At 37.0% G+C, this 19,639-nt stretch overlaps 1 protein-coding gene across 1 annotated transcript; it reads right to left on the reverse strand.

Annotated features, from left to right (window-relative positions):
• Positions 1-2,584: 2,584 nt before the first annotated feature.
• On the reverse strand, positions 2,585-18,626 carry LOC129280380 (putative defense protein 1). Its single transcript, XM_064112114.1, has 6 exons — positions 17,468-18,626; positions 13,210-13,355; positions 12,325-12,416; positions 11,725-11,825; positions 11,158-11,190; positions 2,585-3,294 (listed from the first exon to the last, which is right to left on the reverse strand). Exons 1-6 carry the CDS (start codon positions 17,670-17,672, stop codon positions 3,209-3,211), a joined length of 663 nt encoding a protein of 220 aa, XP_063968184.1. The 5' UTR covers positions 17,673-18,626; the 3' UTR covers positions 2,585-3,208.
• Positions 18,627-19,639: the final 1,013 nt, after the last annotated feature.

Raw genomic sequence — 19,639 nt, forward strand, 5'->3', positions numbered from 1 at the left:
CCTTATTTGCATGAGAGTGCAAGCAGAGCGGTGAATTTGCATAAACGCCGGGATAAACCAAACGCATTTTGCATGCGGTCTAGTGACAACTCCCCCCCCCCCCCGACACAACGTTGCCAGAACTGGCATAATTATGCTTTCTGACATAATTTCGACCCTTTCAGCATAATTCATTATGCCGGCATAATTCTGGCATAATTATACTTTTTTTCTGGCATAATTTCGACCCTTTCAGCATAATTTGGGGCATAATTAGGCTGTTTTAAGCAAAGAATCTTGCATAATAATAGCATATTTGATCTATTTGAAGATTGAAGACCTTTTTTTTTTTTTTTTTTTTGCTTGTCAATTTTTCTTCTATACGAAATCCTTTATTTGTGATTGAAGACCATTTTTTTTTTTTTTTTTTTTTTTTTTTTTTTTTTTTTTTTTGCTTGTCAAGTTTTTTTGGTGGACGGTTTTGCCCCCCCCTGTGGAAAATCCTAGGGTCCAAAACGGTTTGGCATAATTTTTCGCAATTTAGCATAATTTCGCTGCTCCTCTGGCATAATTTGATTTTTATCACTGGCCACGCTGCCCCGACATCGCATACCACTGTTCAAATAAATATGATGCTATGCACAGTTTGACCACATTCGTCGACCCCATCTTTCTTTTTACTTTCAGCAGGAACTACCCCTTTTATCGAACATTTACTAATTCCCCCTCTCATTTCATTTTCATTGTTACTGTAATACAAACAAACAAATGAATAACATGTGAATTTTGTGCGCAAATTTCTTCAAAAGTTAGTGAACCCCACCTCAAAATGCACTCCATGTTTATCATGTTTATGCCGAGTGTTGAATGTACAAGCAACTAAATTAGGGTGGCACCATTAGATACTTAGTATCCGGGAGGCTGGAAGTCCCCCCCCCCCCCCCTCCCCCTAAAAAAAACTTGACTTGCTATGAGCTAAAAAGGAAAAAAACTTGTCTCACCTTCAGAGTAAACAAAAAACCTTGGTCCACTGACAAATCATCTGAAAGATGCAAAAAAAGCCCCCCCCCCCTCCCCAGGTATATATGCATGCGTTCGGCGAGCCCAGAGCGGCCCAAAGCCGACACGAACTGTATTGAATGCACTTTATCACCTGACCTGAATACACGTATGATGGGGTGTCCAAACTTCGCGGACTTTTCAAAAATATTCATCAGGCTTAAATTTGTTCACAAAATATTCATAATTCATACAAAACCAATTCAAGAAATAGTTACCACGTTCACGGCAAGATCGTAAACTATGAAATCATGGACGAAAATGTAAAGTAGGTCAAGGGGTTTCGCCGGTATCGCGATCTAAAAATTCTATTCCGATTGCCGGCGAATGCGCGCTGTGCTGGAAAACCGTTCTGAAAAAGTGTGACCTAACTTCGCGGACCAAAGTTTTTGTGGAGATGTAAACAAAATCTCAAGCTCAAAAAGTGAAATATTTATATCAGATTGAGGGCAAAATGCTATAGAATCGGTTAGTACCACATTTAACTCACATTTTTGATGATTTCTTCTTGCAAAATGGTGATATCGTGATGCTTGTTGAGAATATCAGATTTCTTCAAAACGGGCGCTAACGGTGACAAATTTGCCGATCTTTTGTCAATATTTTCATGAATACTGAACTCATCCGAAAAGAAACTTACACCAAAGGATAATTTTAGGTCGCTTTTCACGTTGATGATGTCAGATTTTAAGGATATTGGCTAGTTTTTAGATAATGACCGTCGCGAAGTATGGACACGCGCGAAGTTTGGACTCACTATATTAGCTGCCATATACAGTTAAATATGTAAAACACGGCAAAACTTGGATTAGATTATGTTCATTGTTAATGTTGATGGGGTTCACTAACTTCGAGCACCACTGTATAGGATAGGCTAGCTACAATGTAAAATGTCCAAACTCGCAACAAGGGGGGGGGGGGGGGGTCAATGCAGCAGCAGTAAGGCCAATTCAGTACTTTCTTGGGTTGTATTCTCAAGAAAACCATGACCACTTTTCAAGTGGCTTGATAATTTGCATCTTTGGGAGCAAAAATATTAAGATTTTCCTTTTGCTAAAGTATTTTTAAACGTCTTTGCTAAGACTCTTAAAAACCGAAGTTAGATCCATGAATCTGATACAGAATATTTCGCGATACAACCGATACAAGTACCCCTGCTCAAACTCTACCTTAATTTCTCCAATTATTCTTTCACTATTTTTTTTCATCACCCCCCCCCCTTCTCGCTTCCGGATCTCTGTAAACTCAAGAATCAAATCCATTATTATTTTCACTTCACATTATGTAAGACCATGGTAAGACACGAGTTTGATTTTTTTCTTTAATGCCATATAAAATCTATATAAGTTATTGCCCGACATCATATACGAGTACACATTATTTAATATAAATGGCACCATGCAAGACAGCCTAAATATAAATATAACTTTTTCTTTTTTTACAAACGAATGACAGGTGTATTACCCCACTCAGAAACCTCTTTATGACACTTTTTTTTAACTGTTTCTTCTTTTTTTTTTTTTTTCATTTCCCCCTTTTCACTATATAACAAAATCAACCCAGGGCGGCGGTCGCCCCCGCCACTTTCTGTTGGCGCCGTCCCTGGCTGTAACCATGACAACCAGCACATGTTAGAGGGCCAATCAATCAATTCTCAACCTCTAAAATATATGACCTACAATACAACTTTTGTCTCGGTCCATCATGTAACTTCTCGTCTTAAATTGATTCTTGCGCAGAGCGCATTATGGACGATTTAAGCCTAGGGCCTACTTCCCAAATCATTTTATAAATTACTGAGAAAAACACCACTGTCGTACAGATGGGAGCATGGAGGGGCACTTTATCCCCAAAGTTTCACGACCAAGAATAAACAGTAAGAGTATATAGGCTCCTGTTACTTCTTACTTAAATATTGAATATTATTTTTTATCAAAATCAATCATAAAATTTAGATATTAATTTTAAATCGTCTATGTTGCTCCATACGCAACCAACTTGGAGTGCCCCGCCCCCATTGTTTCCTCTTTTTTTTTGGAGGGTGGGGGTAATTACGCCAAAATTTTAATGCGCGTAATATTATTGATGAGAAATTTAAAGCTTAACATTAGCATCATTCGCGAAGTCTCCACCTCTGTTGTGCATAATGTTGTGCGATAATGAATGAGGATCATAATCCAAAATATAGCTGTAGGCCTATTGCAGCTAGCACACATGATGATAGAACAAGGAGGACTGATGAGCCAGAGACAGCATCTGTGAAAAGAAAAACACAAATAATTGTTTTTAAAAAATGTTATTGATATATCGATGGACATGTTGGTCCTCGGATATCCGTCTGTTTTAAACTGAAGAAATTTCGAAAAGCCACCCATTTTAATTACAGTTGAGTCTGAGATGCATGGAGGGGGAAGGGGGCAGGGTGAGAGCGTTTTGAAAATAGGGTTGGAATGAGAGCTCATCTGAGGTAATGGGGGTATAAGGTATAAGCCTACATTGAGCAAATGCAACAAAAAGGGAGTTGCAAGGTAGAACAACTCCTGCGAAGGGGGGGGGGTGTTAATTGGGAGGGGTAAGAAATTTGGAGGTCCTTACAATAAGGGATCGGCCTATACGTGAAGCAGGTAACAATCATGGGTGTATCCTAAATAACACTGAAGATGAGGGGTTTCGAGCATGCTGGTCAATGATGTTAAGACTCCCTTTTTAGTATTAACTGTAGGCCTACATCATTTTGCATCAGAAACTAAAAAAAAAAAAAAAAAAAAAAAAAAAAAAAGAACCATGAAAATAAATAAAAGATTAAAACATCTATATATATACACAAGTCCTACATTAAACGTTTTGCAGCTAAGTATTGTTTTTATTTACGATGAAAAACATGTATAAGAAACTTAAACCTTAAAAGGACTGGGCTATTGAGATTTATTGAGGACTGGGGGCATGATGGCCCCCTTCTGATCTCGGCCGCCGTTTGCGCGATCGTGCCGAAATTTGACACGCACATTCTTTAACACATGACAGTATAATTCTGAAAATAATAACTTTTAATTTATCATGAATGAAATATGCAAATTTATTCGTGAAAATTATATTTAACACCCAATTTCACTTCAAATTTTTCTTCTTTTTTTTCCAGATGTTATCTTTGTAATTTAATTTAAAGGTTTTTAATAAAGAAATATTGCGAAAGCCAATTTTTTTTGCTTTAATGTAGGCCTATTTCTTTGTTTTTAGAATTTCTTATGCATTTCTTTGTTTTATCATCTTTTGTTTTTCATTGTTTTTTTATATATTTTCAATGGAAATTATCAAAGACCATTTAACAACTAAATTAACCCTAAATTAATTAAGCAGACCAATGGAACAAAACATAATAGCCCTTTTGTGAATTTCATCTCCCATATATGTTATAGACTACACAAAGCATAAAAATGAGCCATTTGCGGCATGACATTTTGTCTCGTAAAAAGTCATGTGACGTCGCCATGCATGCTATATATACCCGTATTAATATGTCGCGAATTTGGTCTCAATAAGAGTTGTGCGAGACTTAAAAGAAAGAGATCATAAATATTTTGCGGCGCTAAATCTTTTTGGGTTTTGGAAATATCGCGCAAAGCGTTGAGGGCGAAGAGGAGGGGGGGGGGGCATCATGGCCCCCAGTCCTTTTGGGTAATGGGACGCAAAACATGTTTTTAAAACATAACCTTTGTCACATCCTTGTGTTTGAAAGAATTAAACACCACGCATGAACACTGTAAATGTATTGCTGTATACATGCTGACCAAATTATTTCCAAACACCCCCTGTAAACGAGTTTTTTTCTCTGTGTGCAAAATAACCCCCAAAACAAGTTTTCGTGGGCTTTATTTAACGAGTGCACGTGCGGCCCGTGTTCAAAATTGAAAAAAAAAACCACCCCTAAGGCGCGTTTTTTTTGGTCACGCATGTGTACAGCAATATATTTGACTGCCCCCCCCCCCCGAGGGGAATGTAATGGCAATGCTATAAACCTATAAGACTACAAGTCATGATAAACTGAACCCACCACCATGGACACTCAATGTTTTTTTCCACCTAACCCTATACAATAATGTCTACATTCTGATGATACGATTAGTTTACGACTGGTCTGCGAGACTGTTGCGACTGAGTATTGGGAGAAGGGAATCAGAGTAGAAGCAATTAATCGCAAAGATGGTGAATCTTTTTCACTCAAATAATACTAAGATAAAGCAGCTAGGGGTTTTCTTTACAGCTTCTAGATTTCCAGTTACGTTAGTCACCATCGGGTCGCAGAAAAAAAATCGCATCGCATCATCAGTTGCGTTCAAACGCAACTCTTTCAGGACGTCGCCCGGGTCGCAACTGGTTCGCATGCTGATTGGTTGAAACGCACAGGTGTCTGCAGGGGCGGATCCAGGACTTCCAAAAGGGGGGGGGGCAAATTTTTCGGAGGAAAATTTTGACAAGCCAAAAAAAAAAAGGTTTTCAACCACAAATAAAGGATATTTTGTACCCAAAAAAATTGATTGTGTCCCCCCTCCCCTGGATCCGCGCCTGGGTGTCTGAATATTGCAATGGTAACTGACAGATCCGACACGTCCCCTGGGCCCGGTTACACAAAGGTTAGCGATCAATCGTTGATATGAGAGAATATTATTGGTTCCTAGTCAGTCTACCTAAATGCGTATGCGACGATTGTATTGATAGGCCATTTATTTTAATTTTGCGATAAATCGCTAACCTTGGTGTTACGGGGCCCTGGTTGTAAGAAAATTTAACAAAATCGACCTATATATTTCACGATGTTCTCTAGCATGGAATCGAGGTTTTCGTCGTAGTGCCAAGCTAGGCGTATATCAGTCGCATACCAGCCGCAGGATACGCGCTCAATATTAGGTTCATCATCATTGATATAAGCTAAATGTAGTAATAACCACATAAACATGAGGGATGTAGGCCTATCAATGAGTAATTATTTAGCAAGCACTAACAAAATAGTATCCCTAAATTAGACCCCAAAATAGCCAATCTGGAATAAAATTATTGGAAATGGTATTTCAACTGATTTGAGTAGGTATGGGTGTCAACATTTACCAAAAAAAGTTAGGAGGAATATGGGTTGGGGAAAGTGTTTTTTTTTAAGGTAAAAGGTCAATGACCTTTTCATATATACTGTATAATGGTATCTCTGAGATGGAAAGGCGCAGAATGGCGATCATGGTGTCAAAATGCACAAATTCTTACCAGAACATCAATTAAAATAAAATTAAGTATCTAGAATGCTCATTCACCAATAAAATTCAAAGGCAAAGCCTTTCAAAGGTCAATGACCTTTTTTACATTACATACTATTGTATAAGGTTATCTCTGAGATGAAAAGGTGCAGGTTGGTGATCATGGTGTCAAAATGCACAGATTCTTACAAGAAGATCAAATAAAATAAATTTAAGTACCTAGAATGCACATTCACCAATAAAATTCAAGGCCAAAGCCTTTCAAAGGTCAATGACTTTTTTTACATTACATACTATACTGTATAAGGTTATCTCTGAGATGAAAAGGTGCAGGTTGGTGATCATGGTGTCAAAATGCACAGATTCTTACAAGAAGATCACATAAAATAAATTTAAGTACCTAGAATGCACATTCACCAATAAAATTCAAGGTCAAAGCCTTTCAAAGGTCAATGACCTTTTTTACATTACATACCATACTGTATAAGGTAATCTCTGAGATGAAAAGGTGCAGGTTAGTGATCATGGTGTCAAAATGCACAGATTCTTAAAAGAAGATCAAATAAAATAAATTTAAGTACTAAGAATGCACATTCACCAATAAAATTCAAGGTCAAATCTTTTCAAAGGTCAATGACCTTTTTTACATTATATACAATACTGTATAATGGTATCTTATAGAGATGAAAAGGTGCAGGTTGGTGATCATGGTGTCAAAATGCACAGATTCTCGCAAGAAGATCAAATAAAATAAAATTAAGTACCTAGAGTGCACATTCACCCATAAAATTTAAGGTCAAAGGTCAATGAACTTACCATATTACAAGTATCTGTAAGATAAAACGGCGCAGGTTGGTGTTCTTGGTGTCAAAATACACAGATTCTTACCGGAAGATTAAATAAAATAGAAATAAGCATCGAGAATGCACATTCACCAATAAAATTCAAGGTCAAAGGTCAATGTCCTTTTTAAAATTAGATACATAATGGTATCTCTGAGATAAAACACTGCAGATTGGTGATCTTGGTGCCGAAATGCACAGATTTGTACAAGAAGATTTATTAAACAACACAAAAATAAGTATAAAAAAGAAAAAAATTCACCCTTGAAATCCAAGATCAGAGGAAATACATTATGTTATATAGATCTGTATATAAAAATAACCAAACATTTATCCTTTATGTGAATGTATTTAAGGGTTAGAGTTCAATGCACTCTTTCCAAAATATCAAATAACACTTCTTCATATACTGTGATGAGTTGCCAAAAGCAATGATAAATAAATGAAATCAAGTATATAATTTGAAATGATTTTATCGTAAGTAGCAGCATTTAATGCATCATAATTTTTCTCTCCAGCGAGAGGCCACTCACCTCAATGCTATAATAAATACTATAAACTATTAGCTTAATCTTCTGAAAATGGATAGGATAGGTCTAACTCTCATGTCACAGCTAGCATCATCTGAGAGCATTTCCAAACAGCAGAGGGATGATGATGGAGATAAAAAGAAGACCATCTTTAAAGCTGCAGCTCTCAACTTCATCAAAGATGAATTCCCTTATAATTAATTACCTCCCATTGCGAGCTGCGCCAGAATCTCTTGAAATGCTAATGCTGCAGGACAAAACTTCATAATATCTGCTCTCTGCCTTACATCATCCATGATGCTATTTCTACGAGGTATCTGTTTGTACAAGGATCATGCATGTATTTGGTCCAGAAAAACTTATTGTTATCATGCACAAATTAGGCATATATGATACTAGTAATGAAATTCAAAAGGAGATAATAGCTTACAAGTACACATCCATCGACCTACAGCACCACTTTCAGTTCTTGAGCATCGAGCTGTGCAACATATTAATAATAACATATATCCTGGTTTGATAATCCTTGACAGAACGTTAGGCTTTCATGGAATGGGCCAGATCAAAGTCCTGAAAATGTCAGAAGGTTTTTAAGAGTTTGATTACTCTTTGCTGAAGTTGAGACACTTAACTTCATTTACTATGACAAAAGCTGCAGCTCTAATGATTGCCTTGATTTAATTCTTCATAATTGTCCATGGCTATTTGAAAATGTTCTCGGATGATGCTTGACATGAGAGTTAGGCCTATCCTATCCATTTACAGATTAAGTTGTAGTTTATAGTATTGATTAGCATTTGAGGCTAGTGACCTATTGCTACAGAGAAATTAGTACCTTAATTTAGATTTATAAAATGCATATCTAAATGCTGCTACTTTAGACAACTTCACCATTTCAAATTATTTCATACATGATTTTTTTAAACACTTTTGGCAATGCATTACAATATATATTAAGAAGTGTTGTTTGATCTCAATTTCACCTCAAACTTTTATTTCGACATCATCATTGATCAAGGATTCAACTATTAATTTTGTGTTTTCTACGCAGGCCAGTCCTTTTCCCATCAGAATCACTTTATCTACGTGCCACAATCACGTTATCGACCTATTTACTTAAATTCCCTGACGTTATTGAAATAGTTGATTTGATTTTGATTTGAATTTATTTTTCTTCTACATAACAATATAATATAACATAAATGTAACAAACATATATTGACAATAAATCAGGTATAAATCATTTAGCATAAAATTAATAGCAGAAGATGGATTGCCATAGTAAGCAAAAAAATGCTTGAAAAATATGACAAACCGAAACATATTTTAACCATATAATCATATTATGAGCAGAATGGACAATAACAAATTATTAAAGTATCAATTAAGTATAATATAAAAAAGAGAAGAACAAAATCTAACAAGCCAAAACTTGCTATAATATATATAATCAAGTAAAAAAAAAAAAAAATAATAATAATGATAATGACAAATGAAGATGATGAAGATGATGATGATGATGATGATGATGATGATGATGATGATAGTGGTGACGGTGGTGGTGGTGGAAATAATGTTAATGATGATGGAAACGGAATATTGGAACATGATTATGACACAAGAAAGTTTATTTTACATATTCCGATAGTAACATGACCTTAACTTTAGCTTTGAATGAGTGTAGGGAGCAAGAGGATTTAATTGAGTCTGGGAGAGGATTCCAAAGGTCAGGACCATGATGTCTTACGGATCTCTGGGCAATACGTAGTTTTGGATTGACTAAATGTAAATTAGAGGAATTACGGGTGGGGTAATCATGAATGGTTTTATTCAAAGTATAAAAATTTTGAAATGAATTTGGTAGCATCCCATTTAAATACTTGAAAATGAACAATAAACTTTGTAGTGTATTAATGTCAAATACTGTCAGAGTTTTTAATTGGTAAAATAATGGTTTGGAGTGAGATAAATATTGTGAACCGGTACAAATGCGAAGCGCTTTCTTTTGCAATAAGTGAATAAGTGAATAGATTGACCTCTAACCTCTGAATATAGTTTTCATGGCCATTATTTATCCTTATTTCAGAGTGAAATTATTAAACATCCAGGTTTTCATTACAAATAGCCATCTTTCTTTCTATTATTCACAAATAAAATGTTAATTATAATGGATTAATTTTTTTTTTTGGGGGGGGGGAATCATGCATGGAATTATAGATATTTATTAACTTTTGACCTTTGACTTTTGATATCAAAGGTGAATGATTATTCTTTATGATTATTTAGTGCTTTTTTATCTTCTTGCAAAAATTGCTTCTTGACACCAAAAACACGAACATACAGCGTTATAATAATAATAGCGGTATATTTACCCAGGGTAGCCACTTCAGTTCCGAAAACTGTTCTCCCAGTGGGCCCTGCTATTATTACTCCGGCTTCAGCTGCATGGGCTGCCTAGGCGCTCAAGCATTCAAGGAATTAATCCTGCCGGGTACCCATTTACCTAACCTGGGTTGAGTGCAGCACAGTGCGGATAAATTTCTTGCTGAAGGAAAACATGCGCATGGCTAGGATTCGAACCCACGACCATCTGTTTGAAAGGCAAGAGTCAGAACCACTAGAACACGACCCGACCACCAGCGTTTTATCTCAGAGATACCATTATACGATATATAGCCTTTGTAAAAAGGTCATTGACCTTCGACCTTGAACTGTATGGATTAATATGCATTCTAGGTGATTAACCTTTATCTTATTTCACCTTCCTGTAAGAAACTGTGCCTTTTGACACAACGATCACCAACCTCTGCTGTTTCCTCTCAGAGATACTACTATACAGTATGATACATATTTAAGAAAAAGGTAATTGACCTTTGAAAGGCTTTGACCTTGAATGTTATTGTTTAATGTGCATTTTAGGTACTTAATTTGATTTTATTTGATCCTCTTGTAAGAATCTGTGCATTTTGACACCATGATCACCAACCTGTAATATTTTATATGGGAGATACCATTTTGCAATATATTTAAAAAGGTCATTGACCTTTGACCTTGAAAAAAAAAACACTTTCCATAACCCGTATTCCTCCTAACTTTTTTGTGTGTAAATGTTGACACCCATATCTCCTCAAATCCGTCAAAAAACCATTTCCAATAATTTTATTCCAGATGGTTACTAATTGCGGGATAGTAAAACGAAAGAAATTATCCTATTTGTGTTTTCACCCCCAAACTCACTTGCCTTATTTCCATCATCGGTAGTCATAGTAATATCTCCTGCATAAATGCAAAGGAATTATGATTAAAAATTATAGAAGCAGTCCGATTGATTAACTTTGTGGTTTCGTACTTATGGTAGTTCGGCGCGACTGCGCGCTGTCAAAGACTAAGTTACTGAGCCCCCACCCCCCCCCCCCCTGTATAAAGCAAAACAGTTCGGAATATAGAGGGGATAATATTACTCATACAACTCAAATCTGTTCTTCTTTTATTCATTATACTTACTCGATCCGTTCCCGTTATCGGTAGTCGTACCTCCTGCATAATAAGGGATGATAATCAATATCAGCAACCTTTTAATTTTGACACAACACACTCGAATATTCAGATTTTAAATAAATGGACGATATACGTAAAAATTATAAAACGACTACTAATTTAAATCAAAATCGAATATCTGCATGCCGCACAGGTTAAGATTATCTCATTTCAAACAGTCCAGTGTATAATATAATGATTTTGATTGTAGTTCATTACAATATTATTGTTACATTACAAAGAAATGGTACGTTATACGAGTATAGGATTTCACTGGGGAGATAGGCCTATAATAGGAAGAGAAAGAGAGATATACATGATATACAGATAGAGAAATGGGGAAAGAGATTAAGAGGGAGAGGGGAGAAAGTATGATGGAGAACTCTAAAAATAAAAGAGAACAAGTTTTTGTTTTTAAAGAAAAGAAAATGAAAGAATCATTTAAATAGACCCCAAAATGAGAATTAACGGTGGGCCCTACTTCCGCCAACCTTTATTTCTTTAAAAGGCATGATATAGGCCTATTGTACTTACCCCCTGAACTGGTGGGACTTGCTGGAGCTCCAAAGGGTAGATTAGCAGAATACACATCAGTCCAATATCGATCACTGCTAGGTCCTTGTACAATAGTTGCCCTGAAATAACATATGCATGAAAAAGTTAAGGGTAATTATTTGAGATTTTCGTATCACAGTGGACCACATACGCATTAATTATATTCACCGCCCTACACTGCAAATTTCAGGGCCGAAAATAGAGAGTGTGTGTATGTGTGTGTGTGGGGGGGGGGGGGGGGTAATACATATGGTATCCATTAGCCAGATGTATTAGCCTTCCGTAATGTTTGAGTAGGCAACCTACCTCAATGGTCGACCATTGTAGTCGATAAGAACCATTTTTTAAATTTTAACAAAATGCCCCCCCCCCAAAAAAAAAAACAAAAAAAAAAAACAAGACGGGCTTGCTTCTGTAATTGATTAACAAATTCATTTTGACAAAAAGTGACATACTGAGAAAGTGATTACACACCGGGGACACAAAATAACACTAATACTTGTATGCAACTTATATCCTATATCCACCCCCCCCCCCCCCTCCCGCACAATCCCGGACGTGATTAGCCAACGAATATACCTGAAAGCTATCGTTCCGTGGTCATCAGATGGCGCTGTCCAAATTGCCGATTCGCTTGTCTTCGGAGCATTTGTCTTGTGCGACCAGGCATTCTGGTAAAAAAAGGGAGAAAAGAACGATAATCAGAGATAAATAACGATTTTAACAACATCTTTGTACAGTGATCTGAGTTAAGTAACAAGATATCATTAAATACAGGATGATAGACTACTGATAATAATAGACATGATAGAGAAGGAAGAAAATGATAAGATGGAACCTAAGTAATAGCAAACTTTACCTTGTATTTAATTAAGTCGAACGGCTGTTCTTGTTTTTTGTTTTGTTTCGGTTTTGTTTCTTGCTTTTTTTTACCCGCCCCTCATTTATCAGTCTCTCAACCTTTGGCAAACCCCATTTTCTCTGTTAAAGACTTCTGACCGATCGATCCTACTAGGGGAATCCCCGTAATTTTTATTGGTATATATCTCTATGGATACAATGCGTCACGACGCGCGCCGTCCCACATTTTGGTGACGTCATAATCCCGAGAGTACGATTAAAGCCGAGTCGACGCTTAATTCCACAGGTTGAACGAACTTTCCTCAAAATGTAAACAAAGGTGCCAAGTGCAAAAAAGGTATCCTCGGATATGTCGTAAGATATAAGGCCATGGTCTCGAAAAGTAAAAGCGGGGACAAAAAAACAAAAACAAAACAAAGCAAAAATATCAAGAAATTAAGACGGGAGCAAAACGTAGTTGGCTGAACCACATATAAAAACATCAAACCCTTATGATGGATGGAAATATAAAATGCATATAGATGGAGATAAAAATAATATCTGCATGGCTTTCTAATATTATGACCATTGGTTATAATAAGAACTATGGTGAATTCCACTCACTTTTGTACCTCCAGAGCAGTCCAGTGTCTTTCCAATGTTGGTATTACCCGGTGTAATGGTCCCTACTGCAGCGTTCATGTCACTCCCAGCATCCCGCTGCCTTGCTTGAACGAAGAATCCAATGAACTGGGCGCCAGATATGGTCACTGTGTGAAATAAAACAAACTTTAGCAATAAAAATAATAATATAATCATTCTTTAAACAGCTATTATTGTTCAAGTTTTTCATGCATAAAAAAATTATGTCGATGAACTTTTTTTAAAATTTCTCATTCCTCTTTCAAACTCTACTTCGTAAAACCTATATACGAACATAAAGCATGCTAGCTGTCCCATTGTTAATAAGTGTATTTTTAGGTGTGGTTTACCATTAACAGATATATACCATTGTTTCGTTCATGATAGTCATACTGATACATTTCCCGTCATTTATATTTCTATTGCACGTAAAACTTTCCCCTCAATCTACTAGCACTCTATTTTTTTTTTTAGATCATTGATAACCACTTACTGCATCGATAACTAAATCATATGCGCTTAATAAATACCCTATATTATGATGTTTATTGTATATTCACGAGGGGGGGGGGTGCGGTAAATCTAATCTAACTGTCTGAGTAGTGACTAAAATCCAACCAGAAAATTGCTACACAGACAAAGCACGGTACCCTTGCCCATAACCAGAACCCCTCCCCTATCATTTACATATAGGGGCGCGCCCGCGGGTGGTGTCATGGGGGGGGGGGGGCATGGAAGACCTATGCTAGTTATGTAGTGGAACAAAAACAAAAAAGTGGAGAAAAGGGGTCGGAAAAAACTGAAGAAATGAGGAAGAACAATTCAGAGTAGATAAGTGGGCCATGTATTTATGATAAAAGATGGGACGTCAGATGATAGGTCGTCTCCCCCCCCCATGCACCCCCTATCGAAAAATTGCTGGCGCTTCCCCTGATGTGTACACAAGTTGCTTGATAGCTTGGCAGTAATAGATTCTTACTGAGAGGATGTCAGCTGATAGACACCAGTCAATTATCAAATTACTCTGACAAACTCGATTTGCGATCCGCGACAGGAGGATAAAGTCACTTTATGCCCAAGACTCTTTTAAAGTGTTATTTCAGGCTCTTACTTCATCATGTTCGTTCGCATGATCATGCGCGTCATGAATGCGTCTGTCCTGTGGATGATATGAGATAAAAAGGTGTTTGTATTTAGCGCCATGGACATAACCACAACAAAATAACCAAAAAATTCCAGAATCCAATTACGAGGAAAATCTGGAGGAAAAAATTAAAAACATTTTTTTCGGGATTGGATTCAGGCCATGTAATTCACATTATACATTAATATTGTCACAATTCATGTACCAAAATTATTGAAGTAGTGCATAGTGGATACGTCTTAAGTGTCAATTTTATAAGAAATTCAATGTCAAAAATTGGTTGAAATTGTTGAAATAAAACGCTATTTTATGGGGAAAATAATATTTGTTCGCCTTGTTTGGAAGGAGATATTAGACAATAATCTGGTCTCATACCGGTATCATGTTGAATGAAAAGTTTTCGAATGATTGATCAATAGTTCTTTTGTGCTCGCACGAAAATGACAAGCGAATCGCTTGTGAAGCGATTCACCATGCCCATGAGTATGTCGCTGTCAACATTGTCTTTTCATAGTAAATGAAGCGTGACACATTGAAATTGCGGAATCTAAAAATACATGCATGAAAGCATATGTTGTGCGCGGTGAAGTCTCAATGATATTCTGCACAAATTATTTACAACATAATATATAGAAATACTGTTTGTTGTATAACTCGATCAGCACTTGAAATACAAAACAAGCGCCGCGTTTATTATGTGCGGGTTCTGATTATTTTTTCTTTTTCTTTCGTAGAAGAATCCATTATAAATTTACATCATGAACTGATAAATATAGACAAAAAAGGAAATGAAGAAAGAAAGAAAGCGGAAAGAAAGAAAGCGGAAAGAAAGAAAGAATAGAGAAAGAAAAAAAATAAAGGGAAAAGGGACGGAAGGAAGGAAGGGGGCAAGGTACAAAAAGGAAGGAACGGGGCAAGGTAGAAAAAGGAAGGGCTTCTATTTTGCCTATGCATACATCGAGTCAGATTTCCATGCAACTGTATAATAATGCCGATACACATGGGATGAAGAAACGATGGAGTGAAACCAATTTTAACCATCATTCCTCGTGGTTTGATGATCAGAATAACCAACAAAGCTTGATTTCCTTTCTTTCTTGTTTTCTTAGGTTTTTATAAGCGGTAGAACAAATAAAGAAAATTATATAAAAGAGACAAAAGGACTTAGCAAGCTTTGCGTATAGGTATATGCAAGAAAAGAATATACTGGAAAAAATATACTAGAAAAGTGGAAGGAGAGGGAAAAGATGGAGCAAAAGAAGAAAGGGGAAAGTACATGATGAAGAAATAGAAGAAGAAAGAAGGAGGAGAAGGAGAGAAACAGGGTTGAAAATCAGGAAACTTACATTCCATGCAGTGTTAAGTCGAATCGGTATTTACTGATTCATAAAAATCATCAAACGTCACGTATATAGGCAAAATAGTATAACGGCTAATAAAATATGACTACCAAACTTGATTATTGTATTAAAGATCTTAAGTTGTTGATGAGAATCGCGCACCAGTTTAAGGGGTACTTTGGGTAACATCTGATTTAATATACTAGCTATCGACCTATAACACAAAAGAAGACTCGATATCTTATTGTTCCATTGAGACCATGGACCTACTCCATCATGTCCATGGTGAGACCAAGATGCCCCTTGGTTAGACAAATTTATATCAGTGCAAAATCCCCAAGCATCGTCATGCCATGATGATATAGCCATTTTGTAACGAGGCCTTCCAGAAAGACCATGATATCAGTTGAATGAAAAAGGACTCAACATAGACGTTACTTTTATAAGTTTAGCATTATTTTTGTAAAATAGTCGTGTGTGCAACACTGAAGCGAGTGGATGATTGTTACGTCTCCACTTTCCTTTAGAAAATTTGATTATGATCTTGATTTAAGTCACGATTCATTTATGTGATTCAAGAATAATATAATAGATGCAATGAAAATGCCTGTCTTACTTTCGAATGCATTCAATTTTCATAGTCCAATCAGGGAACAGTTAATTGGGATATGATCATCATGAATCACATGGCAAATACAAATATAACGTAAGGAGACAGCATCAGAATAATCGTTCATTGCATATTCATGTTGCCATAATGACGACACGCGTATAGCACTCTCAAACAAATACAATCTTGAGAATATTACAAGTGCCATGAGTTTATTTCGATTTTTCTTAATGCGATTTTTAAATTGTTTATTATTATATAGCTAATTTTATCTCACTATTCAAATCATAATTTCGAGTCATGGAGTACGCCTTTAACAAAATCGTCACCACGCCCCCCCCCCCCGGCCGATCACATCGCCTACTGTGAGAAGCATGCTTGTATATGGAAGCAACTGTCTTGGTGTATTAGAAACAGTTGTTATGAAACATTTCCGATCTACTATTATACACCAGCATGGTACCAGTGAAGAGGGGAAGTCCTCCCCCCTCCCCGCCCCTCATCAACTCCTGCATTACAAGGAATTCACACGCGCTATTATGCATGCTGGAAGAAACATCAACATTCCCATCGGTATTTCATAGAATTTCATATAGTATTTCAAAGAAAATAAAATTTACAGCTTTATTAACTAGAATGAGTGTGATTAACAATGTATCCAATGGTTAATTTATGTACTTTTCTTTTGTTTTATTTTTTTAAAAGGACAAATTGATATGAAGGGCCTCTTTGCATAAAGTTGATCGTTATGGTAACTCTGCCATCCATTGCTAACTATTATGGTAACGATGCGTGACAGCCAGTAGTAACTATACAGATTCAGTGGTCAGTGATAACCATTGGCAAAAGGCAACCCCCCTCCCCCCCCCCCAAAAAAAAAAGCAACGACGCGCACATTAATCATACTTTAGCGTCTTAATCAAGGCATACGTTATCCCACTCCTCTCTCTCTCTCTCCTTTCCTCTTTCTTCGATAATCTCTCTTCCACTCAAACATATTAAGCTGTTGTACATGACTTTGTGTTATTCCTCACAAGTCGGTGCCTCTATCTGTAACATACATGTAAATACGTCTCACTCTCTTCATGCTATGAGTCTACCACGTACAGTTATAGTTAATGAAAATGTTTGAGATGATCGCCTCACCTTCAATATTCTCTCCAGGGTTATAGAAGGTAGTATTGGCTGTGATGGAGAAGGGCGTGGTCCCTGTGAGTGTACTGGTACCGTGACCAGTTGGTCTCATATTGCTACAAGCCGAGAGGGGTGGTCCACTGGGGTACGCATCTACCAGGAGCATCCCTGCAGCCAACATCGCTACCACTAAAACAAACGGCGCCATGGATCGCATCTTCGGAATAAGAGATGGGTGAAAAGTTTGTCCGACGACGAGATAAGTAACTTCCTTGGGAGATCAGCCCCTCAAAAAAACCAAAAGTAGAAGAGAAATTTCAGGTCGACCCACCTGGCTTTAAGGCATTGGTAAGTTGTCTCTGACTGGTACAATTATCGTCGATGAAATTTTATGGTAGATAATAGATTATTAAATAGGTTTGATATCACTAAAATGTGGCACCCAAAAACTATCAGAAGACAGCACTGAACTGTAATGTAAACACCAATTATAAAAAGTCAATTTGGAAGACGGCTGCAGTTACTGCACAAACACAACACAAGTGAACGCACGGTTTAAGGAGAGCACGATTGCTAAAAAAAACGATCGTCATAAACTGCGTTAGGTCTTGTAAGAGCTGGGGGAGAACACTCATCTCAGAACAACAAATTTACAGGCCACGGATTTCCGATGACAACTGTCAAACTCATCATCATCAGCTAATGAAGATATATTCTTGTTTCGCCTCATCCCAGGCACGCATCGAGTCGTCTGCAGCTGTTTACTTGCAACACTAAATACGCCGGATACCTGTATAAACTCACGTTTTGTTTGTAGTGAAGACGCACACCGGGTTTAATATACAAAGAAGTTGAGCTTTAGAAATGCGTGTTTTTGTTTTCCTACCACTTCGCCTATATACACCACACGCTAAAGAATGCCTCCTACGTGTTTTTGTTTTCCTACCACTTCGCCTATATACACCACACGCTAAAGAATGCCTCCTTTTACTGTACCTATACTTTGTGTAGTTGAGCAAGTGCAATTATTCCGTAGGGTGATCGCGACGTTGTTCTGGAGAATTGCAGTCGAGTTAACTCAGCTGATATTTCCGGGTTTTCTTATTATTCACAGGCCATGTAGGTCCATGTTCAGACCAATGATATCAACAGGACATATAATGCATGTTATGCAGTACTATAGAGGCCTATAGCATGAGCGTTATATGCCTATAGGGCCTATATATACAAAAGACTTAGGCATTGCAAGTTATTGTGTGAGCCCCGGGATGAGCACTCAGGCCTTCATTTAGATTCTTTATAATTTCGATTGGGATTCTGATATTCAGTAGGCCTACAGTCTGACAGAAAAAGTGTGACTTTCGGGATTTACCTTACCATGAATAATGTCGATACTGACGATTTGCTGTCATGTAGTGACACCCCCTCTCCTCCATCCCGGATAACTCCGTAGATGTTGCCGCATGCAATTTTTTTTTTTTTTAGTTTGCCAAGAATTTTAGTTTTCCATTTTCCAGGCCCCGGGCGCGTTTATTTCAAGGGTAACATCTCCAATTAAGAACCATAAAGATTAAAGGAAGCAGAAGAAGAGGAATAAGAAATGAAAAAGAAGGAATAGAAAGAAAGAAGACAAAATGAGAAGCAGAAAATGAATTAGAAGAAGAATCTATAGAAGAATAGGAAGAAGAAATGATTGGGCTGCATACGAGATTTTAACATGGGCATGCAACTACAGCCCCCCCCCCCACCGGCCCGGCAAAAATTGACCTTCAGTGTTTGTAAACTAACAAGAATACCCATTTTGTTTGTTAAAGATATCAGTGAAAACAATATTTGGCCAATCATCGCGTGTACGGGCGTACTACCACACTGGCAATGTCTTGAAATAATCAACCATTTTGTAAATCCTATATATATACCAAATATTTTTTTCTACATTTATTTTGTTTTCGCTCATGAACTGCTAAAGCCAGCGGCGGATCCAGGATTTTCCAAAAAAAAGGAGGGGGGAACATTTCCCAGAAGAAAATGACAACCCCCCCCCAAAAAAAAAAAGGTTTTCACCCAATTTTTTTGGTCGTTTCGTCCACAAATAAATGGTTTGACAAGCATAAACCCAAAACAAAACACACAAAAAAGGTCCACACTTTCAAAGGGGGGGGGGGCACAATAGCGGCAAATTTG

The sequence above is a fragment of the Lytechinus pictus genome, chromosome 17 (genome assembly GCF_037042905.1).
Source record: "Lytechinus pictus isolate F3 Inbred chromosome 17, Lp3.0, whole genome shotgun sequence".
NCBI lineage: Eukaryota > Metazoa > Echinodermata > Echinoidea > Temnopleuroida > Toxopneustidae > Lytechinus > Lytechinus pictus.

What these genes read in the sequence shown, in the direction of transcription:
- LOC129280380 (XM_064112114.1), bottom strand. Translation starts at nt 17,672, where the DNA reads ATGCGATCCATGGCGCCGTTTGTTTTAGTGGTAGCGATGTTGGCTGCA. An exon ending in ACTGCTCTGGAGGTACAAAA is followed by an intron (nt 12,417 to 13,209) that starts GTGAGTGGAATT and finishes TTTTTTTACCAG; the next exon opens with AATGCCTGGTCGCACAAGAC. An exon ending in AAGTCCCACCAGTTCAGGGG is followed by an intron (nt 11,191 to 11,724) that starts GTAAGTACAATA and finishes CTTATTATGCAG; the next exon opens with GAGGTACGACTACCGATAAC.